The 25,193-nt window shown below is 48.8% G+C and overlaps 1 protein-coding gene across 1 annotated transcript; it reads right to left on the bottom strand.

Annotated features, from left to right (window-relative positions):
- Nucleotides 1-1,464: 1,464 nt before the first annotated feature.
- LOC119112740 (transmembrane protein 134-like) lies at nucleotides 1,465-17,102 on the bottom strand. Its single transcript, XM_037237016.1, has 4 exons — nucleotides 16,989-17,102; nucleotides 6,771-7,084; nucleotides 5,252-5,402; nucleotides 1,465-2,636 (listed from the first exon to the last, which is right to left on the bottom strand). The coding sequence occupies exons 2-4, from the start codon at nucleotides 7,041-7,043 to the stop codon at nucleotides 2,458-2,460; spliced, it is 603 nt and encodes a 200-aa protein (XP_037092911.1). The 5' UTR covers nucleotides 7,044-7,084; nucleotides 16,989-17,102; the 3' UTR covers nucleotides 1,465-2,457.
- Between the last annotated feature and the right edge of the window lie 8,091 nt (nucleotides 17,103-25,193).

Here is a 25,193-nt window from a genome sequence, read left to right as displayed (position 1 = left end):
GGCCTGAAACGTCGTCTACTATACCACGACCTGAAACAAGGGCTTCCATTAAGTTCCGCTTATTAGGGTTTTCTATCCATATTATAAAGGGCCTTGACACGGAGCCAAACAGTTATCTCCATGTCGGTCTGAGCCCTCGAGACCCATTTCCCAGGCAGGGACGGGTTCGGGACCCGCGATTTGCAATGTTCGGGGTCCCTGACACAATGAGGAGCACCTGTGTCGGTCGGGGGTCACAGTGCCGGGGAGTGGCCCGAGTCGGCCAGGAGCGATGTTTGAGAGGGCCCGAAAAGGGCCCGAAGGGTCTTTTGAGAGGAAAGACCAAGGGGCCCATTGGAAAGCTAAATGGCTCATAGGGTAGGTCCCATTAAGGGCTCCCGCCCCTAGGGCCGTATGAAATGTAATTTATGGGGACCCATGCACCGATTATGACCCCTGACACAGAGTGTTACTCTTTTCAGGCTGGAGGGGACAAACATCGAACATTTGCCTCCGTCGGTCTGAGCTCGCAGTGGGACCGCGCCACGAGCTTTTTGGATGTCCAAACGTATGCGCCCGTGCACGGTTGTGACCTGAACATCCACACACCGTGCATCACGCTCAGGCCCAGAAGGCAGTCACTGCTCCGCAGTCCTCCGTAGAGGCCAAACGTGCACGCGGTCCACACGCAGCGCTGGTCCCAGGCACACCGCGGAAAGCCTGCCAATCGGCCACCCAGGGTCCGTAGACGGCCCGCCGCCCGCGTTTGTCGTCGGACGTCGGAAATACACTGGTATCATCGCTCAGCACCTCATGAGCGGGAAGTCATCTGAGTTCGCTGCGGTGCCAAGTACACGTACTACACGCACACACACGCACACACCCGGAAATCGGAAGAATCACGTCGCAAGGTTTCATGAATGTATGCACACATACCACGCATCCGTAAGGCAGCCGCGTGCGTGCGTGCGTGCGTGCATGTGTATGCGTATTATGGGGACTTTACGGCGCACTCAGCTACTGCGGTTGTATGGCGTCGCCTGCCTCTCACCCCAGCGGGGGCAGCGGGCACCGCGGGAATGGAACCCCGTACCTCTGGTTTCCGACGCGCCCAGCCTCACCACTACACTATCGGAAACTCCGTAAGGCAGCGGCCAGGCCGTTTCAGTCTTATACCTTTCGTACAAAGACAAAACATCACCACGAGTAGTATATTGTAATTCATGGCAAGATAATACCATTCAAAAATAGCATGGTGGTATTTCATCACAGATTCACAACGCACATATAAATGCCGTGCATATCATGTACCAGCCTTACTCGCGACGGACGGGGCTGCAGACAAGGGAATGGTTCACCATCTCACCTCCAGTGGAGACTTTGGCAAGCCACTACAGGCGCAGGGTGACAACGGATGCGTACACCGAACAGTCCCTGTTCACACGAGATCATACCAGCGAGGCAGGCGACGAGAGAAAACCGACGGTAGCCGGACGAGCGCACAGCTTAACCACCGTCAGTGGCGACCGGCGCGGTCAGCGCGGTGGCGGGGGCGACTCACGCATCAACGACAGACGGAGGCGCTGCGGCGGCTTTGAATGTGGCAGACGGGTGACAGACGCGGCCGGCGCTGCCACGGTCGGGACCGACGCCGCCGGGGCGGGTGAAGGGGCGTCATCAGCGGGATACCGAGGCGGTGACAGACGCCTCGTCGCGCCGTCCCGGCCCCGGGGGCAGAGCGGGGTGGCCGCGCGCCGGGTCAGTCGGTGCCGCACGACAGCCGGTCTGACCGGCGGCGCAGGTCTGCAGCAGGCCCCAGGGCTGGAGGACGGCTCCAGCAGGCGAGGGTCGAGCAGCAGAACTCTCACCGATTCGACGGCAATACGCGGCCATCAGCAACAGCCAGCTCACAACGGTGCTCGCCTGCGTACAACACTACACGGACAATGACACTGAGCAGCATGTGTGAAGCACCGCCTCCTTGCCGGCGCAGCCAGGTCATAGGGCCATCACGTGTCTATCGTCAGATCTGTCCCGGGGCGCTGACCCTCGGCAAGATAGATGGCTTCACGGTCGCTGCTCAACCGTTCAACGCAGGCGCACACCACGACCGCAGCACTTCTATCGAAAAACGCAGTAAAAACAAAAAATAATAATGCAAACAGTGCACTCACAATCACAGAACTCCCGAGATCAAAGAGCGCAGAAGCGTCTGCTGCACACGAGGTGCCACCAAAGCACATTTGTCACATACAGCACGCACACCAGTAGCACGGGGGAGAACGCATATCCACCCTGGCACGGTGCGAAGCCTCGACAGCTGGCCACGAGGCAGCCGGAGCGCAGCCGCCGTGAGCAGCGGCGTCCGAGCCCGCCCATAATATCACTGGTAGCCTCCGCGGGTCAGCGGCGGCGCCCGTCGACAGCGGAAGCTTGCGCTGTGAACCGGCGGCACGCTGCACCAGCACAGCTGCCGTCTCAGTTGAACAGCGGCAGCTGCTGGAAGCTGTAGCCGCGGCGGCCCTTGACCGCCAGATAGATGAAGGCGATGTGGTAGGCGCCGGGGATGAAGCACAGCGCGCCCGCCATGATGAACACGAAGCTCTGGAAGCCGGCGATCGGCACGGCCGCTATGATCACACCCGTCGCCAGCAGCACTGAAACAGCGTCACAAAACGACGTGACGACTAGCAGCGTCTTCGGCCGAGGGATACGTGGCAACACTGCGCATCACAGTGAGAAGTGAAAACATTTGCGGATACCTCTGGAGCCAGAGTATTCGCTAAAAAGAGCTTGGTGGTCGCGCGAGCCGGCACCAAAGTTGTGCTCCAAAAGTCCATACGACAATTTCATATGCAGCCTTCTAAAGCCAGACAAAAGTCCGACGAATCTTGTCATGCCTTATCAGACTAACGCGGGGAAAGCACGCCAGGCCGTCCCGTCCTGGCCAGTTGTCAGCTGGCATTTTCATGACGGGCGAGCAAACCAATGCGCGCCTTCCGGGACTTCCAAGCCGCAAGAAAATGAGTGAGCATTCTTCTCCCCACGCCACGGATGCCCAGAGACTGGAATTTACAGTGGCAGATGAGGCCGTAGTTTCAAACTGGCATTCTGGAAACGTTAGCAAAACCAACTAACCGTGTCAGACTCAGAACGTGCCTGGTTCCCTGTATTCGTTCTCATTTCCATTGTTTCTTTCGACAAAACAAAACCCTGGCTCCTGGTTATCGGTGGTTTCTTAGCAGACCATGGGCCTGGTCCTTAGCTCTCATTGGTTGGTTCATGGCCCTGTCCTTCATAAGACCTAAAACTGTTGTTTCTAAGCTACACGCCCGCGAAGACGTGAAGAGATCTAACAGCCGTCAGCTGACTCTGAATTAATGTTGCGTGGGGTAAGATAACGCAATCAAACAATGACAGATTGACGAGCACAATTACTAAATAGAAATCGCGCTGTCCATAGCAGTCACTACTTCTTATATATATGTCAATAGTTATCTGTATGCTTATTTCATCAGATCTGTTGCTTGTTTCTATATATTTAATATGGAACATTCCCTTTAACGTAATTACATGCACACAAATTGTTCCAAATTTAGTTATCTGACGAACACCAGTTGGTCAAGGTTATCCGGTATGGTCTGTGCTGTTGTTCGGCTCGGTGCTACCCATTTTCTATTGCCTTGGCCAACAGGGAAACATAGCGTGATATATCAGTTAATAAGACGCTGGGTCGAATACCGCCGCTATTTTACGTGCAATAGCACGCACTTTCCAATCATGTTGCTACGACGCTGTCGTGGGAGCTTGCCATCACCTGTATTTGGCGCCACTGAGAGCTTATTTGGTTGGAGAGCACGTGTCATAACAGTCACCGGTAAGTAAGGACTTGTTGGCAAGCCCATTGTGTAGCAAAGAAGCGACGATTTTGGTCAACCTGAGGTTATTGTGGTGGGCAGCAATTCTTCACGTCGGCAAACGTTTCACTAACCAGACTTGGAGGTAAGCTTATGTTTCAAGTGGTAAAATTTGATGCTGGAGCCATTAACATCACACTAAATGGATGCAGAAAAACATAATGACCAGCTTCACTATGTGCATTCTCCATATTCCACTCTCCGAAGTGCGGCATTTGTTTGCAAGATCTCATTGTGACAGAGGTGCATCAAACAACGAAAATTAGGGACAGCTCTCTGAAATAATTAATGCACATTGCTTCTATCTATGTCATCGAATTAAACAGCTGATGTGTGCTCCCATATGGCCGGGTGGCTTCGGCACAACCAGTTCTAACGAAAGAAGTAGGTGTGAGTTAGCCATTTTCCCTGCTCCGCCTCCCAAACTATTTTAAAAGACTGTACCCACGAGGAGTACTTCGCTTATGTTGATCCCAGAAAACCAAGGCTTGTAAGCAGCAAGGACCAGAATCCTACCAGGATCCCTGGTAGGATTCTGGTCCTTGCTGCATGCTTTGTCATCACTCCAGCCTAGATATTAGTTCTTGTTGAATCCCAGCTTGACCCTGAGCTGCATCTTGGTTATTGCTGGATCTCTATGTTTTTTTCAGACTCGGTATTTGTTCTTACTGGATGTCTACATGTTCCAGGCTGAATATTGGTTCTTGCTGCATCTTCCAACATCATGCTTTGAGACATAATGCCGGGCTGGATCCTGGTTCCTGCTGGTTTTCTTAGCTTGGTATCAGATTAGATCTTGATTCTTGTCGGACCTTTCGGCTGTTGCCATGCTGGATCTTGTTTCCTGCTAGATCTCTCGACTTCATACGAGGCTGAATCCCTGATCTCGCAGGGTCTTTCAGCTAAATGTGACGCAAGATCCTGGTTCTTGTTGGATGCCTTGGCCTAATTCCAGCCTGGTTCATGTTTTTACCTAGTTTCGAAACCAGGAGCCGATTCCCGGGAAGAAATTTTGGGGACGAAGCACATGTCTGGCTCCAGTAAAACGTAAGTATTTCGAAAAATAGCAAATGTGCCACAGATAGATGAAAACTCCGATTAGCGACCTCTTCGCTGCTATGAGGCAACAGCCATCGTGCCTCGTCGCACAAAGAAATGTTTCGTAAAGACAACTGAGCGCAACATTTTAGCCTATACGCTTATAACGCGCAGTATATTGGAGACCAAATGAGCACCGAGGCGCCCTTGGACACTTACGAATTCCAACGGGGACCAAATGAGCACCGAGGCGCCCTTGGACACTTACGAATTCCAACGGGGACCAAACGAGCACCGAGGCGCCCTTGGGCACTTACGAATTCCAACTATCATCAGGCCGAACGCGCAGATGACGATTTTCTTGTTGTCCTGCACCTTGGGGTGCGACCACCACACGTCCGCCTGGGACGGCGGCAGGCCGTCCACCGAGCCCTGCCCGATCAGTGACTCGCTGTCGTGAGAGACGCTCTGAAAGGGCGGCCACAGTTCGTCAGTCCGGCAGCTCGACAGTCCGTCAGGCCGGCAGTCCAGCAGTCCGGCAGTCCGGCAGTCCGGCAGCCCAGCAGTCCGTCAGGCCGTCAGCCCGTCAGCCCGGCAGGCCGGCTGTCCGTCAATCCGGCAGCTCGGCAGATCGGCAGTCCGTTCATCCGGCAGACTCGCAGACCCACAGTCCGACAGTTAGTCAGCCCGTCAGCCCGGCAGCCAGTCAGCCCGTCAGCTCAGCAATCCGTCAGCCCGTCAGCCCGTCGGCCCGTCAGTCCGTTAGTCCGTCAGTCTGTCAGCCAGCCTGTCCATCAGCCAATCAGCCAATCAGCCCGGCGTCCATCAGTCTGGCAGCCAGTAAGCCTGTCAGTCCAGCAATCCGTCAGCCCGTCAGCCCGTCCGTGCGTCAGCCAGTCAGCCGCAGCCCGTCAGCCCGTCATTCCGTCAGCCAGCCAGTCCGTCAGCTAGTCAGCCCGTCAGCCAGTCAGTCCGTCAGCTAGTCAGTCCGTCAGTCCGTCAGTCCGGCAGCCCGTCAGTCCGATGGCCCGTCAGACCGGCAGCCCACCGTCCCCACTCCGCGGAGCATCAGTCCGTTGATGACGGCCAGCGGGGCACTGACGGGCCGCCTAGTGACGTAAGGGTCCAGAAGCCCACTCACGACCACCACCTACTTTGCCATCAGTGGTCGAGGTAATCAGCATGAAAGGCGTATCACACATTGCAACGTATTACGACACCTTGCGTATTAATTCTGATCCACCACAGCTGACAAATCTGCAGCCAACACGCACTACAATGAACTATGTTACTTACCCCTAGCAACATTTGTGAAAATAAAGAAAGGTCATTTAACAGCCATTTCCATTTCATTATTCAAACTACCAATGCCATTCAACAGTTCAAAGCAATCAATCTATACATCGGTGCAATGCTATTTATAATTCGATTGAGTCAAAAATGCTCAACTACATAACAAATAAATCCCATTCTAATCCAAGTGGTCAGGACCAAGTGCACGTAGCGGTATTCATATCAGCCAGTACATACAGGTATGCCGCCATGGGGAGGGCCAATGGGGAGGGGTGGGGCTGACCCAAGAGATTTACGCCAGGTACTGGGCGATTTCGCCAGAATTTGGTCGCTGTTCGCACAATTTTGGACATATGATGTTTCGCTCACCACCTGAGCAAACTTGCTCCCCCAAAATGTCCGTTAAAAATGACAAAGAAAATGCTAAATAACAAATTACCACACGCACGCACGCACACAGCCAGTCTGCAAGTCCCTGGCACCAGCCCAGAGCCACACTACCGCACCGCGGGTGAGTGACTGGCGCACCCCGACCATACTCACATCATCGAACGACCGATCGTGGCCCTTGGGTCCGCCTGGACAGAAGTGCACGGCAGGGTCCAGCAGGGCAGCCGACGGGTTGGCGCTGGCCAGGTGGCCACCAACCGTCGAGCCGCGCGCCGGCTGCGGCGAGCGGACCCGGTACTTCTCGCTCGAGTTCAGCGGCTTCGTCTCCATGGTGGAGCCATACAGTCGGATGGCGTCCTCTGGCTCCTCTTCAAAGGCATCCTCGATAGTGAAATGTTTTGGCTTCGCCCAGCCAAACGCTGCCATACTGCTGGTATCTTGCGATCTAGATCCCGTTTCTTGTATGTCTGAAAGAAAGTCATGTCTTACGCCAAATCCGGAAGGCGCGCAGACATATGATGTGGGTAAACTGCACTTCGATGCGTCGTGAAATAAAAACCAAGCTATTCCAGTTAGAAATTGACGTACCTCTTCTACTGGAAGACGTGCGTAACATATGTATATGTATGCATGCTTATACGTGATATACGCATAATGCATGCGCAACTTATATAAGTGTATATATATATATATATATATATATATATATATATATATATATATAATAATGGAACATCCATGAATAGCAAGAAGCAGTAAAAACCTGACAGCAAGGACAGACGTCGCTATCATTTACGCAGTCGGCCACGTTTCGATACCTTGTGCAACATCATCAGGACAAGGGCACAAACGTACAATCAAATATGCGTACATTTAACCGACATAGGTAGACACGTAAGTCACAGGTAGCACAATCCAGGCCCCTGTCAGCGCTGCGTAAAGTACCATTCACGTGAAGCCGAAGAGATCAAACAATTTCCGCAACCTTGACTCGCGTCGATGCACGTTGTTTGCTTTTGGGGTCTCCCAAACATGTGGCCACGGTTGTGGCCGCAGTTGCGGCGCAACTATAACCTCTATATGAAACGTCTGGTGACAACCGAGTGGGCATCATTCAGTAGGAAAGAGCAGTTTTGTCAATCGACAAAAAACGTGAAGGCGAAAGCATGCGCACATTGTAGAGATATTCACGGAGAACCTCAAAAGGAACTGATCGGCCGCGGGCATGGTCGTGGCCACGATAGCGGCCAAAGTCTAACTTTCACACCATTCCATATAATTGGACAAAAATGATGCAAGTAGAATTCTCTGCATGCCGGTATCAATCGAGGACAGTTTTAAGTCAATCAAACAAGCGATATGCTATTAAGAACTACCTCAAGCTTAGGCAGTTGTGGCGTAAGTCTAACTTCTGTACATGCCGTTTCATTGGCATGAATTGCACACCGTTCGATTGGAAATCTCGAATTTAATTATCGATACAATCTGAGAGAAAACTGCATTTTACGAGATATTCAAGAGTAACAATATAAAATCGCCCACAAGTGCAAGTGCAGCGCATTTTGTTTAGCAGGCGCGGACGCGCTACCAATTGCGGAAAACCAGAAAAATCTAACGACAGGTGAGAAATCGAGATATTGCGTGACACTCTGCTGCGAGTGAAGAGCGAAGAAAAATCGCATTTGCACGCCACATACAGGTATATTTAAGAACGGAGTTGCAAAACATATGACGACATTTATGATCATGCTACAGTGAGCAACCACAATTTTCTTATAGAGAATGGTTCACATTTGAAGATCTTGGATGTACCGTCATGATGAAACAAGCTCGCTTATAATTGTAAGTATACTTTTTGGCAGAAATGACTGCTCTAGAGAACACAACTTCTCTGTTTAATAAGTACGCTCCTCGACATGTTATTGTTCGATTACGCACCTTGCACAATACTGACAGACAATTGAGGGCCGGGATATCTGGAAATCATGCTCACAAGCGTCAGATATGAACCACTCGAACATTGTCTTTTCTCGACCCTGATCGCCGCATGGGTTACTAATCGGCAGGATCTGAATGGCGTTATCATGACGTCATGAATGACGAGGTGACCTGAAATAATCTCCCCAATTTCTGGGCGTATAGCCCAGAAACTAGAGGGGTTTATGTCTTAAGAAGGATAGAGCTGCGATATGTACCAAAAGGTCTTCAGGGTGACTTTTTCAATTAAAAACACCCTAAAAATACGGAACACTCCTTTTACCCCTCGCCCAGACACGGAGGGGGGGGGGGGGGTTGATGCGCCCCTCAAGACTTTTGGGGTTACCTCGCCAGCATGTTGTGCAATCGCATCCGAATTTTCAGTAACCTATGAGGCACTCATTATGCGTGTTTTCAAAAACGTGCTCCTCGCTTTCTTGGTGTCCGCGCAGTAGCGGTTATTGAGGATCACGGCACGGCGATCTACGGTCGGCGGGCGGCAACCGGTGATGCCGCGGGACGTGCGCGGGCGGGCCGGTATTGCAACATTAAATGGAATGTTCCACAATCAAAGATATCGACGCAAACATCCTACATGACTAAACAAACCCACTTATAACTATTGATAGAAATTTAAGTACAATGCTGCTCAAGACAACACAATTTCTGTTTAATAAACATGCTCCTCGATACGTCATTGTTTGATTACGTCATCATGCCTCACAAAACGATGATTCAAAATATCTGGAAATCGTGCTCACTAACGCCCGATATGAATGACTAGACCAATTTATTTTTATTGGCCCCGATCGTCGCATGACTTATGGAATGGCAGAATTTGAATAATTGTGACATTTGTTGACATTGTGACACACAAACATTGTGACCTCACTGATGCCAAGGTGACCTTCAAATACTCTCCCCGACATTGTCTTCCAATCTTCGCGCACCAACGTAAATGGCTGGCCCCGGCTCTGTCACCGCTAGGGAAGTGAGCCCTCAGACTCATGCCGGCACGGAGCCGACTGTACGACACTGGTCGTGCCTGACCCGACATATACGACCTTATAGACACTCAGGGGTCACCAATCGGCGCAAAGGGCCTCCTGAGTCATTTCAAGACCCATCTCGCGGGTCGGGTCTCTGAATAAGACTCCGGCCAGCACTTCGTGCCTTTGGGCCCTTCAATCTGGCCCTCGATCACCGGTCCCGGTGAGCCCCCAGAAACTCTTCGCGCTTCTCGAACACTGCCTACGGTCGACTCGGGGTACCTTGCCAACACAAGGTCCCTGTTAAGCACAATATGTGCGCCTGACAGACGGTGGGTCCCTGACCAATGTAAATTGCTGGCACCGACTCTGTCCCTGCTTGGAAAATGGGCCCTCAGACCAATATCAATACGGAGCCGACTGTAAGGTAGCGGTGATGTCTGACCAACGTATAGGCCCCTTACCGACTCAAGAGCCCCCGCTCGGCGCAAAGGGCCCTCCCACAGAGCCCTTGGATTCCCGAACCCCCCAAATTTCCTGGTTTTCGGGGGCCCGAGGGCCCGGAACCCCGATCCACGCATGATCTCCAGCCATGGGAGGCAGCATGGCGGGGGCAAACCCGGAAGGGGGGGGGGGCGTCCCCCCTTTAGACCCGCATTTTTCGTCATATATGTCTAAAAATTTTACATTAGCATTCACGATGAATAACACAGGGAAGATAGACGTAAATAAATGTTTTGAAGCATTTATCGCATAACCAAGTCAAATTGTCATGCGACCTAGGATATGTCATTGACCTCACCCACCATGGCATCAGCATGCCAGTTACAAAGCGTCATCATTTAGTCAGAGTGCATACTTTCTACGGGGACGAAACGTAGGTTAGTTTATTGGACCCTTGCTTTTCGAGAAACCTTTCTACGATGTTTGTCCCTAAGCCTCCCAGCCAAAGAAGCTCGGCTGGGACGCTAATCAATCACTGAATAAGCTTCGGGTTAGTATTATGGTCTTGTCCAACAACAAATAGTCCTGTTATATTCCAACCGAAGTATCAGGGAGCTTGCGCTCTTACGTTGTTTCAAAGAGTTTAGCGACATACAGTATGCATACATCCGTCATCCACCATCACGGCCGAGTACACTTATGACGTCATCAGCCCTAACAGCAGACTGACCGGACGTCTTTACCTGTGGTCACTGGGGCTTGACCAGAATTACACAAGACCCCTCTTCGTGCAAATAGGGCAGCTTGAAAGAAATACAAAAAAAAAAACAAATCACGCGACAAAAGACGTTTTAGACTCCGTATAACGAACAAGCTACCTTGGACTCCTGTCATGGACTCCATGTCATAATTACGTCGATGACCAGACCATTATATTCCGACCACGATATGCAGACCCCATGGCATTCAACGTCAGCTTTTATTGTTGAAAACGAAGTGATTTCAAAATTCCAAAATCTACAGAATTGCTGCAACGCCTTGATACGGAAGCTTTTTTTACGTGAAGTGAGTGTCACACGCAAGTGAATGGTCTCGGATAGGCGAAGGGTCCATTGTTGTTAAGGGTACATACAGCATTCTTTATAACCAAGACCCTTCATGTCTAATGGTGTGAACTGTGATCGTTGCCATCTCTAGCTATGACCAATAACTGAACTCCTATTGCATTGTACCTTTGTCCCTTGTTCTGATGATAAACAGTGGATTTAAATTTTGCTAATCAGATCAATGATAGGGACTGCTGTCGTCAATACGTTGCTGCGTCATACACGCACGCATATATATATATATATATATATATATATATATATATATATATACATATATCTACATAGCAGCCTCTTGTACGTTTCCTCGACTATTTGAATTAAATTTTCGTTGTTTTCGATAAAGTCGTATTCAAGATAGTCTGAGTCGAACTCAAGATAAAATCTGTCGAGGTGTGATGGAGGATGCGGGACCCGGCAGCGTTTTCAAGCCACGTGCCTATGTGGAAGGCGGATACTCGGACACCTTTTTAAGGGACCCCGTGCGGCTGGCAATAGCGCACGCATGGTCGGAGGGGTCGGATGCAACAAGTGATTCCACCTGCACTCTTAAGCAAGACCCACGAGGCAGACCCGTGAAATCGAGGGGACCAGTCACTGTCAAGCGTTGAGCTGGTGGCAGCCCGGGTCCGAGAAAAGTTACTACCGGCTGAGAAGAGGCGTGCTGTTTTGCATCAGTTTTACGAGCTGAAGACGACCCAAGCAGATGATCAGCACACGTTTGTCTGCAAGCTACACGCGCTGGTGAGGGCTCGATGCCTGACCTGAGCTCTGAAGGCCCGATCAGCTGGCGTTGGAGCGAATCCCGCGAGCTGTGCCATCTTAGTGGCGACTACAGGTCCTGAATTGCGGTGCTGTAATGGCGGAGTCTGATTGGGCGTTCAGAAAGGACCAAGACGACGGAACGACTACAGCGAGGCAGGACAGGTGCTCCAGCTCTAGTTCGAGGCGTCGAGGCATCAAGAGACGTTAAGACGTTGGGGCGCAAAGGCATTGAGTGCTCCCTGTGTGGAGGCAGGGGTCACATTAAACGTCAGCACCACTCCCGACCCCCGCAAACTCAGAGGTCGGTGGGGTGGGTCGAGGGAAAGTGCGTGCTGTGCTCAGGATAGAAAGAGCAGATGCACAAGCAGATCTTCAAAGAAGTACTTCAAGCATCCTAAGTGACGAGTTGGCAAGCGAGCTGCGCCTGGATTTTACACCCATAGATGATCGTTTCAGTGTAGCAAAACGCATCAACGATCAGCGATGGGAGGAGTGCAGGTTCATCTGGAAGCTGGCGCAGTGGCTTCGTTGCATAACTTCGTTGTTGCTCGTGACCTAACCGACTCCATCCTTCTAGTCACGGATATTCTGCAGGGAGTGGGGGGGGGGGGGGGGGGGGCGGCGATTGAGAGCAGTTCAACGGAGCTGGTGATCAGGGGAAGCAGGCCTCCAAATCAACAGCTGGTGGCGCCGAGAAGCCTAATGCCATGTGCTCCCAGATCCGAGATGTTCATCAGTGTCCAGCGAGCGTCTGAAGAGAAGGCAGTCGTCTTCAGTCCTGAAGAAACTGAAGTAAGTAACAATGGCATCAGCAGTTCAACTGGCGCATCGGGCTGTGCGGAACAGTGTAGCTCACCGAGCCGGTCATAAAGAACTCGTGATCAAAGCTAGGACTGTTCTGGGAAGAGAAGAGCCTGCTCAGTCTTCCGCATCATGCGACAAGGCCTCTGCTGTGTTGATGTCGGGGCCACCCTACCAGACGATTCTCATCAGCCTAATTAGACTAGAGAGCGGTTCCCGCAGGTTCCGAAGGAGCTCCAAGGGGTGTTTTTCAAGGACCTAGCGATGATGGAGTCTACACAGGATCTCACCAGCTGGCGACCAACACGGACGGAGCAAGACTATCAAGCAGACGTTCTATCATACTCCTTTGCATCTACGACATCAGTTAAAGGAGCAGCTGCATCAACTGGAAGAGCAAAGCCTGATCGAACCATCGTCCTCGCCACAGGCATCATTACTGGTACTGGCAAGAAAGACGAACGGGAGCCCGAGGCTGTGCCGTGACTGCCGAGCACTCAACCAAGTCATCAAGCACGAATTGTAACCCCTGCCAAGGATGAAGGGCTTGCTCGAGATGACAGAAAGCATCTTCGATCATCTTCATTGAGCATCTTCACTGTCTTGGGCCGGTGTGCTGCCTACTGGGCCATCCCAGCAGAAGAGGAGCCTCGTGAAGTCACAGCCTTCACTACCGCCTTTGATATTCACTAGTGGACAAGAAAGCCATTTGGGTTGGAAACAAGCCCTGGCTGTTTTCAGCACATCATGGCAAACTTCTTAAAGCACATGAGCTGGGAGCATGAGCTTTGACAGAGTGAGGCTGCCGTGATGCTCTGAACAGCGTCATCTAAAGGCCCTGTGGAGCCGGCTCACCACGATTCAGCACCTGTTGACCGGCAGGATTTATCTGGAGCAAAGCTGGGTGACGGATGAGGCAGCGGGATAATTTCAAGAGACAGACACCGTCTGGTGTCCAAACTTCCGAGCAGAGGGGCGTGAAGGGCAAGCTTCAACTAAAGTTCGAAGGACCATACGAAATGGCGGATTGCAAACTGCTGCAGACCTACTACATCAAAAGATGGCAGATGGCGGAGGCGACGCCGCTACAGACGGCAGATGTGCCGCCGCAGCAGACACGGTTCTAGAAGAATTCCTGCTTTTGGCATGGCCCAGGTTGTGCAGCGAAGACACTGTAAAGTTGTGGGCTGAGGTGGTTCTGGGATTTGCTTATATGGGTTGGTGCAGGTGGTTTGGCTTGTCAAAGTGGATTTTTATGGGTTGCACTGAAAAATAAAAGTATCAAAAAGCTGATGTACCCCTAAAAATAGGCAATCACAAATATCTATAACCAAGAACCATAAGCAGACAAAGTTCAGAGGAAGCAGAGCAGAAACAGACCAAGGAGCTGACCCCAGGCCACCACCAGTTATTCTCATTATTCACTGAATACAAGTAGTCATGCATATTTTCAATGAAACTTCTGCAGGAGGCCATGTCTGTTACTTAAGTGCTGCTGTGCAGATAGTGTAGTGGTTAGCATGTCTGCAGAAGCTATCGCCCATCTGGGAAACCAGAGGTACAGGGTTTGGTTCCCAGTGGTGCCTGCCCTTTCTGCCAGGGTGAGAGGCAGGTGATGTCCCAATGCCTCAGCAGCTGAGGGTGTTGTAAAGCCCCAATGACACCCAGACACATACTTTGGTGCTGTGTTGCAGCTGGTTGGCAGATTCAGGCTATCGCTATTGGTACTGAGACCATGAGGCTAAATGGCTACATGCATGTTAACATGATGATGATGATGATTTGGGCTTTGGGGCGCACCAACTACGTTGGTCATATGGCGCCCATAACCTATGCATGTTAACATGCTTTATTTTGGCTTCACCTCAACAGCCAAGTCTCAAATTATCAAAAGTGCATAATGAATCCCCAATAACAATACCCATTGCCAGGATAAAAGGAGTGCACCCAATGGGCACACAATGAACTGTGCTACTCTCCTATTGTCAGGGGCATGATATTGGTGATGAAGCACCTCATACAGATAGCTAGCTTTCACACCTCTTTACGCATGCATTGACTGACCCCACATTTTGAGTTTAAGAGCTGCCTTTTCATATCAGAACATTATTTTCAGCCCATAAATTCTCACAAGTTGAGTTTGCAACACCCACAAGCAAATTTTGATTGCCTACCCCACATCATGTTGACAGGAAGAATTCACAAAATCATCACAGTAAAAAATGAGAGGCCACTTACACTGCAATGCTACTAACTGTTCAGCATGCATTGGGCACTGCTGACTGTTCATGAGCTATTTCATGTTTTCAGGATATATGGATAGATAAAAAAGAAGCTGAAGGCATGTTTACCATTGTAAGTGGCTCTTGGGTAACAAGTTAAACTGGCTTGAATTCTCTCATGCTGCCTTCATGGTTCATAATTCTGATTGGTGTCTTACTATCTAGGAATTAGCAGAAATTTGGAACATGCTCATTTAGATATACCATCTACTGTCATCAAACATCTGGCATATCTACTAATCTCACTCCATAATTGCAAATTGGTGACTTGTATTGATTATTGAGCACTTGATCAGCCTCAAAGGAAACAGTGAAAATATGCAATAAGTGTAGTGACAGGTGTGATGATGCATGTACATCTCCTTCATGGCTATTTGCAATGTAAGAAATTGTCACATATGGTTGTCAATAACTAACATTGATGTTCTTATTCATGTGTTGTCAAGAGCTCTTAGAAATATATGATTGTTCATGCTAAATGTGAGACTCTAAGAATATCACCAAATGCTCTCACTAGGTGTTTAAGGTACTTTTATAACATTCAATAGTATTGGCATAAGGTTTCAATTAGGGAGGCAAGTTATAAGTGTGGTACAAGGGGGCTGATGGAGCAGCACTGATGAACTTGTCAATTATCTTAAAGGCTTGGTGACTGAAACAAAGTGGCCATGCCATGACTGATCTTTTTTCATTAATACATGGCACATTGAAAAGTTTTATATAGATTTATAAGCTGGACTGGAATGGCCCTATTTAACCAGTGAAGTTACACTCTTAGCAATAAGCAAGGCCTTGGAGGTAGTCTAATCATACCATCTTTCTTGCAAAACTCTTGACAGTTTCTATCAGAAAAATCCATATGGCATGGTAGTTACCTGACTATTAATATTGCCTTTATTGTTGCTTGCCTTTGTGATAAGCTGCAGCTAGGAATCACTGGAGCTCAAGTTCCTTCCTCAATATATAAATAGCTCCAGCCCCTGCATAGGGCAGACCAAAATGTATATTTCATGAGCAACTGGCTAGAATTTGCCTTCCATGATATTACACCAGCTAATGCTGAAGTGCTACTTGATGGGGTTCTACAGCAATAGCTCATTAGTGCTAATATAAAGTCTCCTGCTTACAGGAGTGCTATGACATTACTTCTACTACAAATGCTCATCAACATTAGTGCTATGCAACAAAAGGTACACTGCAAAAACTCACTTTCTCATTGCTTCCATAACAAATACCTATAGTCATTACTTAAACACCACCCCTGTTCTACCACAAAAACATATATGCAATGTTAGTGCTAGTCAGCAAACCTCACAATTTAAAAATTCATGCTTGTCACTATTGCTACTGCAAAGACATAGAGTCATGACTTACACACACAACTTTACTTCTAATGCAAACACATCCATGAGATGTAAGTGCAATGTGACAAAACTTTTCTGACAAAATCTTATCTGTAATTACCTCCCCTGAAAAGTTTAATACCTGCCCCTTCTGCACAGCTTCTACTAAAGATTTAGACACAACACTAGTGCTATAGCACAGGCTTATAGCCAAGCTGCCATGGAAAAAATAATGTTTAACTTTTAGAAGCATAAAGTCTGTTGCATAGCACTCATGTTGCATTTAAGTCTTTGCAGTGGAAGAAATACTGTGTGTTACTTCAGTATGTGTACATGACTCATTCCATAGCACTGCTGTCGATGATGATGATTTGGGGTTTTAGGGCGCATCGACTGCTGCAGGTAATGCAGCGCCCATTCTGCTGTCGATGTTTTTTTGACATAGCACAGCTGTTGACATACAAATGAGATGGTGGCCACCACACAGTCAGCATAAATATCCATCTACTAGGCTGGGCGCCTACACATCTGGGAATTCAGTTAGTTCACATTTTTGAGAAGAATCATCACCGTGAGCGGTCCACGCATCACAGTGGTAAAACTGATAACACTGTATACCATACTCATATACCCAAAAAAATATGAGCTATGTATAGACACCTACCTCAGAGTCCAATCAACCCTGCCATCTGGGGTCCCACAAAGTGCGTAGGACCTATCATAAATATATTACGACCGTGATTGCACCGCGTTGGCCCTGGGCACCCACGCACGCATTCGCATCGCCAACAGCGTTGCCGTTTTCGCCTTGGTGAGCGTACCAGACAGATCTGCAAAATAACCAGGTTTGCAAACCAGCGTACCCGAAAGGTGTCTAAAATGTACCAGGTTTGCGAGTCAGCGCACCATGGGACTTGTTGGCCGCGTGCGGGACTTAATCTTAAGTATTTTAATTATCAGCTGCTCGAATGACGTTTCAGGAATCAGGCACGATAGACGTTTCTAATGGAAAGTTTTTCTTTTCTTTTCTAAATATCGTCAAAAGCGCAAAGCGTATTTATGGTGTGAGGAGCAGTGGCGGATCCGGAGGGGGTCGGATCCAGGGCCGCAAAAGGACCAAAAGGCTCCGAATGGGCCCAAAGCCTGCCTTCTTCCATGATAAAAAAGCTTAAAATTGGGAATTTTAAGCCTCATCACGCTGTCCATGGGGCTCTTTGCTGTTTCCGAGGGACCTCATACACCCACTTGCAGAGTCATTGCGATCGTTCAGGAGCCGTCCACGTTGCTCTCGATGTCTTTGCATTTGCTCGGAGGGACCTGCACTGTTGCTGGGCCCTTTTTACTAGCGTGCCGGTGCGCTCTTGTCAACCAGGGTCTGTCCATGGATTCTTTCCATTTACCAGAAAAGCTCTGTGGGCTATAGCCCGGACCAAATATGTTAACCCACCGGGGTATTTTCGGTTGCTCAGGGGCCCCCCGCGTTGGTCTCGGTTAATCTACCGACAGACTCTCCATATGCTCATGGGCCCTCCAAATTGGTCTAGAGCGCTTTCAATTCTCTGTCACTTGCTTAGGGCCCCAGGTCCTTGTCAGGGGATCTGTTAACCTGCTTGGGAACACTTAGGTCTTGGATACTCTCTATTTCAATGGAATGCCCTGCACACTTGTCGGGGTACAACCTGTTAACCTGCTCGGGCACACTGGATTGTTTGGGGGCCCTGTACGTGCATTGGGTATTTTAATGTAGGACCCTACCGCCCTTGTCGGGGGCCATCTGATGGCCTGCTCGGGTACACTCGATCTTTCGGGGGCCCTCCACGTTGGGCCTTGGGTATTTTTTATATGGATGGGGAGCCCTGTGCTCCTGTCGGGAGCCTATCTGTTAGCCTTCTTGGGGACATTTGATCGTTCAGAGGCCCTCTACGTTGGGTCTTGGGTACTTCCTACTTGAAAGGAGGATCCTACGCACTTGACGAGGGCCCTCTATGTTAACCTGTTCGGACACACTCGATCGTTCGGGGCCCACAACAATGTGTCTTGAGCATTTCTTATTTGAATGGAGCACGGATGTAGGAACAGGGACCAGGGGGACCACGCCTTTCCCCCCCCCCCCCCTTTCGGTGTGAGGGGGCCAGCATTGTTAACTGACCACCTCCCACTTTTCAGATTAAGGCTGTAGTTAGCTTACTTTTGCACTACATTAAACCTACATGCCGGTTTGCCTACTTCACCAGCCACCTTACTCAAGATGTATCATCTTTTTTCGGTTGCTCATTGGCCATCATCTAGCGTCACAGCCGCAAGGCCGACCGCGGCCCATGGAAGCTGCAACGCCGGGGCGTCGAGGTTGTTGTTGCTGTGACTTGCAGGCGCGCATGCTCAAAACCATATTATATAGTTTGTTATACACAAACAAGGTTGAGAAGTTGTTGTTAGGCGCGGGGGGGGGGGGGGACTTGGGGCTGTCCAGGGGCAAAAACGCTGCTTCCCCGGGCCCTATATGTCCAATTGCCGGGTCAATCTGATCGCTAAGGAGCCTTCCACGTTGCCCTTGACCTTTGTTTTTTCTCGTGGGGCCCAACGCTGCTGGTGGGACACTATCCGCTTCCTTGCCTGGACTTGTGATCGATCAGATTCTCCACCACGGATTCTTCCCATTCGTCCGAAAGGGCTTATACACCTTTTCTGTTGCCCCACGTGCCACGATACACTCAGTGGCACGTGTGGCAACCGACGAGCAGGTCTTTGGTCGTCTTCACTAGGCTGTCATTAACACGCGCCACAACTGCCAGTGCCTTGCTGGTGGAGCGGTGCGCCGTCTCATCGATCACGAGAGAAGCAGTTTTGCCTCATCAGAGTCGACACTCTCGCCAGCACCTCCACATTAGTAGTGTCTTAAAATACCACGGTTGTCTTTCCTCTGGCCGAGTTAATCTTTTCCGCTATCCCGGAGTCTGGGCAGACGCTTTCGTGAGGGTAACGCGGTGATCAGTCAGAGCCATCAAAAGGCTGTGTTCCGCGATGAGGCCGGCTATGAGGAGCCCACCGGTGGTCCGTATCGTTATACTTTTGTCGCTGCCACCTGGCCGGCTGTAGTCACCGCGATGACTCGTTACGTCATAACTGACGAGCTGTCGCCAGGTGCGCAAGCTACGCCAAGCGCGCTCGACAAATCTTCTCACTACATTTAACACGCGCTCGGGTGGGGGGTCAAATTGCCCCCCCCCCCGAAGGTTTTTCCAGAATGGTTTCCGAATTGCGCGGCGTGGCCGCGCCAAATTTTGCATAGCTGTAGACAACTGAATAGCGGATCGTTTGACATAAACAATTTAGATGTACCTTGTAAGGTCGCTGACCTATGGAAAGTCAAATGAGGCCATGGTTTCAGCGAAAGCAATTTCTAGGGAATCCTTCAATCTGATCCAATAACGGAGTGTTAGACGAAGCCATGCATCTCTGAGATACTTTCTTAGGCAACACAACAGTCTAATGAGCAAATTACATTGACCTAAGGTCAGGTATAAAGGTCACAGCAAGGTCAAAACCAACCAATTTTGTGAATCTAGGGCTTGCTGTATGGGATAGTTTCTGGTGCTCATTTCGAGTTTATTAATAGCAGGAACCGCATTATAAATCTTCCATGGACTTCTTAGAGGTCAGAATAGGTTTTTGACCTAACATGACCCAGCTCAACAATTTGTTTTAGGAACATACCGCCTAGCGTAATCTTTGTCGCTTAGTCAAATGCAAACTCAAAAAACAATCTTGTATGATTTTGGTCACCACGACCTTCAAAAGGTCAACCAAGGTCACTGGCCTTGAATGATAATGTGACCTTTTGCTTAGAAACGGTCATCTAGGTTCTTGGGGCACTTTAAAGACCAACCTGAAACTTGACCTTGTTTGACCTTTTTTGACCCGAAGGTCATGATCTAGGAGCCTGAAACTTTGATCTGAGTGAGTTCACGTACAGGTCAACACACCCTGTAAATTTTGTGTCTCTATCTTTCTTAGTCTCCGAGATCTCAGGGGGGTCCCCCTGACCCACCCCCACCCGACCGAAGGGTATCTAGGCTGCCACCCGGGTGCGTGTTGAGGAAAAGATGAAAACCACCGATGGACAAAAATACACAGATAGATACCCGCGACATGCGGCACATTTCCTGCTTCGCAGTAATTGAATGCTGACGCTTAGGATACTGACTGCAGAGTACAGATTATTGCTGTCGCTCCCAAGCAGGAAAAATAAATCTACTACCGATAGGGATACATGAATACACAAAATGTTACGCTCCGCGTACGGCACATCTCCTTGTACATCCTTATATTTCGGCGGTCTCAAAGACTTTTACACGTAGTTACAACACTGACTTCTAAGTAACGAAACAAAATCCTGACATTTAGAGCATTGACGACTTCACCATCCCTCCCGCTTAAATGACGTCACACCCATTTGGCACATAATCGGTCAGGTATGTTAAGGGCCGAAAAGTCCGCCCTGCTCTGCGAAGGCAAGTGCGAAAATCGCCTGAGGGGCTGGCTCAGAGGCACTTTGCTGAGACACCGAGGGTGATATCGGACCTGGGATCTGAGCCGACATCAGTTATTAGGCGTGGTCCTCAGGGCACCCTGCGGTGACCGTGGGGGTATCACCGCCAGACTAACGCTACACTGTGCCAGGGTGATCTTCTCAGACATCGGTCGAACAGGCGGATCGAGTGGCTCCACACCCAGTGGACGGAGGCGGGTCACTGGTAGCCGGCAGTTGACGACGGCTACGGTGGTACACCACGCCATCGGCTCGGCCCCAGAGCGAGCGCGGCCCTGCCATTTGCACGTACACTCCAGGTGACCATGTCCACTGCCCAGAGAGGCGCATCCTGAAAGATTGGCCTAGAACCAGGGGCGGCAGCGGTCTGGCCTTTCGATTATAATAGGAAGCTTGACCGGTTTTCTGGCACGCGAGTATCTCGGGTTCTGCAGAAGGGTAGTGCGGAAGGAGGGCGGATCAGAGTGTCGGTAAGGACGTGCGGCCTACACGATTTAACAGTTTCTGTACCGGCGAAACAGTCCTCCTTTCATTCGGAGTATTCCGCTACGTCATTAATGCCCAGAGCGGAGTTCTACCATCTTCCATGGCTTTGCGCACCAGATTTTTCTCACAGTTAAGATTCAATTTTCTAATCAACCATTACCTTAGGAGTATCGCCGACTGCTAGTCACGTGGCAAACGTCGAAGTCTTGATGAAACGCACAAGTACTGGATCTACCCAGCAAGTCTTAGAATGTACCAGATTTGGACGATTCCGTATCTGCATACCAGATTTGTCGAGAGCGTACCAGCTTTGGTATGATCGTACCGTAGCCGGCCAGCATATATTGCCAGTCCCAAATTCTATACAAGTGGAGAATTATTTCTTGCGTGCCAATAAGGCAACATGCCCTAAGTTACTCATTTGGTGCCACTTTCAGGATATATGAGCTAGTTTGAGGTACTTTATGCTTCCTGAAACTTGAACCTAGTTTACCTGCCGATTCTGACTGGTTTTTTTACCTGGTTTTGTGTTTTGAAAATAACTTACTTGGTCTACTATGAGTACATCTGTACTAAATTTGGTGCATTTCTTTGTGATCTGGTATATTCATATATATTTGTAAGCGTTCTGATGGAAAAAAACACAACTGACCCGACTTCTATGATATTATCTGGGGATATAAGCATAGATTTACAGGACTGGATAGGACACCCGAAGGGGTGGTCCGCTTGCTGACACGTAAAACCAGCCGCCATCTCAGTAAAGACAAAAAACATAGACCCCGCTCTGATAGAGCCATTATAACGCACGGCGAAGTCTCTGTGCAAGATCGCGGAAGTAAAAATTAACAGTGCAACCCCTTTTTAAAAGCTTTACGTGGCATGCCAACATACATTATGCCTAGGTTAATGTAATACACGCAACGACCGCAGCCCACAGTGAGGGGCGATGAGCAGCTTCCAAACCTGACTGAGATACGTCCACAACATTCTTTGCAGGTAGTAAGTGCTGACTGAGTACCTTGATAGGCAGTAGGAACCAATCAATAGCTAAAAGTATCTTATCAAAAGTGCTGAGTACCTTGATAGGCAGTAGGAACCAGTCAATAGCTAAAAGTATCTTATCAATTAACATTTCAAGTTTGAATGCGTTTGAGCAAAAGCCTAACGCCAAAATGAATAATAACGTCATCACCCTTGTGCAGCAATCACCCCTCCACCAAAAAGTCCAGCTCGCATTCGGCTTATTACGCTTCAGTTTCGCCAGTTCATAGTGTTCAGGATAATCGTGTTGTTTCAATCGCAAGCGTACAAGAATTTGCACGATCATAGCGTAGAATACAAGGAAAGGTACCAAATAATTAGCCGAAGGTTGGCACCATATGGCACGAATTGAGCTAATCATAGCACAAAAGCAGTTAAAAATCCGGATTTGGGGGTGAAATAGCCAGAACTTTTAGGTAGGGCAAAGTACCAATAACTAGCACACATATTCGTAAAATAGCACAATGTAAGTAATTTAGCACAAATAGAGCACTATTTAGCACGCAAAAATTACCACACTGTAAGCTTGTCTATTAGACATGATTCCTACTAAGCCAGCTGACTGAGAAGCCCCTTCCAAGGCCATCCGATTTTTGCGGCTTTTAGACAAGCGATTAGGTGGTTGAGTGCATGGTGGACAGATGGGGGTGTGCACAAGGTGTATTTCAGGGTTAGTATCGAAATCCGAACGAAGGGAAGGTATGAAGGCAACTCCAGACTGAATGAGTGACAATTGTAAGAGTATGCCTGTCAGATGTCGACCCTTATTTTGTTCAAAGGCCTGGTGGGTCCCCATCGGGGCTCTTATGGGCGCAATCATGAACATTAAAGTCGACGCGTCATAAAGTCTACATCATGATAATATATATTGTCAATCATAACTAGGACTCCAATGCTTACAGCATTGCAAACAAGCGGAGATGATGCTAAGGCGACAGAATGGAAGTGGTGTGCCCATCCAGCTTGGTGATACACAAACTGGACTGAGGAACATGTACACCCAAGAGTGCAAAGAGTGCATGCGGTATTTGTGGTGCAGTTAAAATTACAGGCATAGTTAATTCATATTACCATCAAGCCTGCCAATGAGATGCTTTGCTTTGGTATTTTTGTGCAATTTGAATTCCATCTGTGCCTGTCACATGTTTTGGACCTCCATTGATATGCATGAAGCTCTGAGTCTGCATCCATTGGTTCAAAGAGCACCAGCTACAGGTGTATAGGGCATTTGTGTCAATTTTTCTGATGCAGCTATCATTCTTTGAAAAAAGCTCAAAAAAACTTTGAAAATATAGGTATTCATAGTTTGTTATCAGCCATGTAAATTTGAGCAATAATATAAATAGTTGCTGTGTTAAAGTATAAGAGAAAACTGAGTGACAGGAAAAAAGCATAAATACATGAAATAGATTATGTAATCAAGAAACTGTTATTTAGAAAAATAAAGAAGCTTTACAAAATCAAACCTTTTACTCCTCTCCAGTGAGCACACATATTGGTATACATCTTGGTCTCTTGTGCCACATGAGCACATTGCCTAATTACATCCAGTGCATATCAATATAGATTGCTTGTTTGAGCTGAACCATGCTGTTTTGCTTAAACTGCCGTGAGTTGAGGATGTGAGTGCACTCTTTATTAAAGGGAATATTCCACATTTGAAGGCATTGAAGCAATAATTGAATATGATGTAAAAGCTTACTAGTAATATTTAGTATACTTTTAAGTGGAAAAGACTGCTATAGACAACAAGGTTTGGTAGACATGCTCCTTAGCATGTCATTGTTTTATGGCATCCCAGAATGTATGTATAATGTTGGCTGTGCTGCCAGACTTGTGTTGTCAGCATTGCCATAAGTCATTCCATGACATGTCTGTTTTGTTACTAGTACCACTACCCAACTCCCCATCTTCTGTTGCTCAAAACATGAGTTGTATCTAAATTCCCCTTTATCATTGCCCTTGCTTTATTCTGCATACCTGTGACACACCACTTATCTGGGGCAGGCTGCATTTGCCAGCCAAGAGTGGGTGGGTTCCCAGATGCCTGTCATCCTCCCGCCACCTTATCCGCTCTCTTTCATTCCATAGCCCTGAAATGATCATTCCTGGTCAAAGGGGCTCTAATCAAAATAAGCAAACAACTTAGTCATGCTTGAAACTTTCACTGAGTGCATAACATTGATTGAGAGCCAAAGTCCACTGTTTCTGAAAACCATGCTCATGCATGCCAGACTTGCATGACTCCACAAATATAGATGTCCTGGCCATGACTGCCACTCAACCAATGGCATAAAAGTATTTGAATGCTGTTTGTATGGTGTTTGCATGCTCAAGTGTCCTTGAAATAGCATGCATAACTTCACTAGTGTGTAGCTAGGCAACTGGAGGGTTTTAGGTATTAAGAAGGGCAAGGCTGTGTACTGCACTGAACAGTCTTCTAGGTGGCCATTTCAGTTCAAAACCCCATAAAAGTGTGGAGCACTCCCTTTAAGAGCATGTCAAAGCATTTTAATACACTGTGTAACTATCTTGGTGTGCCGCAACGCCGCACAAAAAAAACGGAACAATTTGGGTTTCTGAAAAACTGTGGTTTCCTTAGAAGTACAGTTGTGAAGGTTTCTGGATGTTGTGAATGCATGTGATGTCATCACAATTTGTCTTTTCACCTTAGTCCATCATTACACTCGTGACCCTTGTTACCCATGCGGCATGTGAGCAGGCGCCGTCGTCGGCCGACACCAGGTGACGGTCGGCGTACTCGCCGCCGACTGCCTGGTGACGCAGGTC

This window comes from Pollicipes pollicipes, unplaced genomic scaffold, assembly GCF_011947565.3.
Source record: "Pollicipes pollicipes isolate AB1234 unplaced genomic scaffold, Ppol_2.1 Scaffold_7261;HRSCAF=8764_pilon_pilon_pilon, whole genome shotgun sequence".
Lineage (NCBI taxonomy): Eukaryota > Metazoa > Arthropoda > Thecostraca > Pollicipedomorpha > Pollicipedidae > Pollicipes > Pollicipes pollicipes.
Note: the sequence above shows the minus strand (reverse complement) of the source record. Positions and strands in the feature narration are given on the sequence as shown.

What these genes read in the sequence shown, in the direction of transcription:
- LOC119112740 (XM_037237016.1), bottom strand. Translation starts at nt 7,043, where the DNA reads ATGGCAGCGTTTGGCTGGGCGAAGCCAAAACATTTCACTATCGAGGAT. An exon ending in ACGATCGGTCGTTCGATGAT is followed by an intron (nt 5,403 to 6,770) that starts GTGAGTATGGTC and finishes CCGCCCTTTCAG; the next exon opens with AGCGTCTCTCACGACAGCGA. An exon ending in CCTGATGATAGTTGGAATTC is followed by an intron (nt 2,637 to 5,251) that starts GTAAGTGCCCAA and finishes ACGCTGTTTCAG; the next exon opens with TGCTGCTGGCGACGGGTGTG.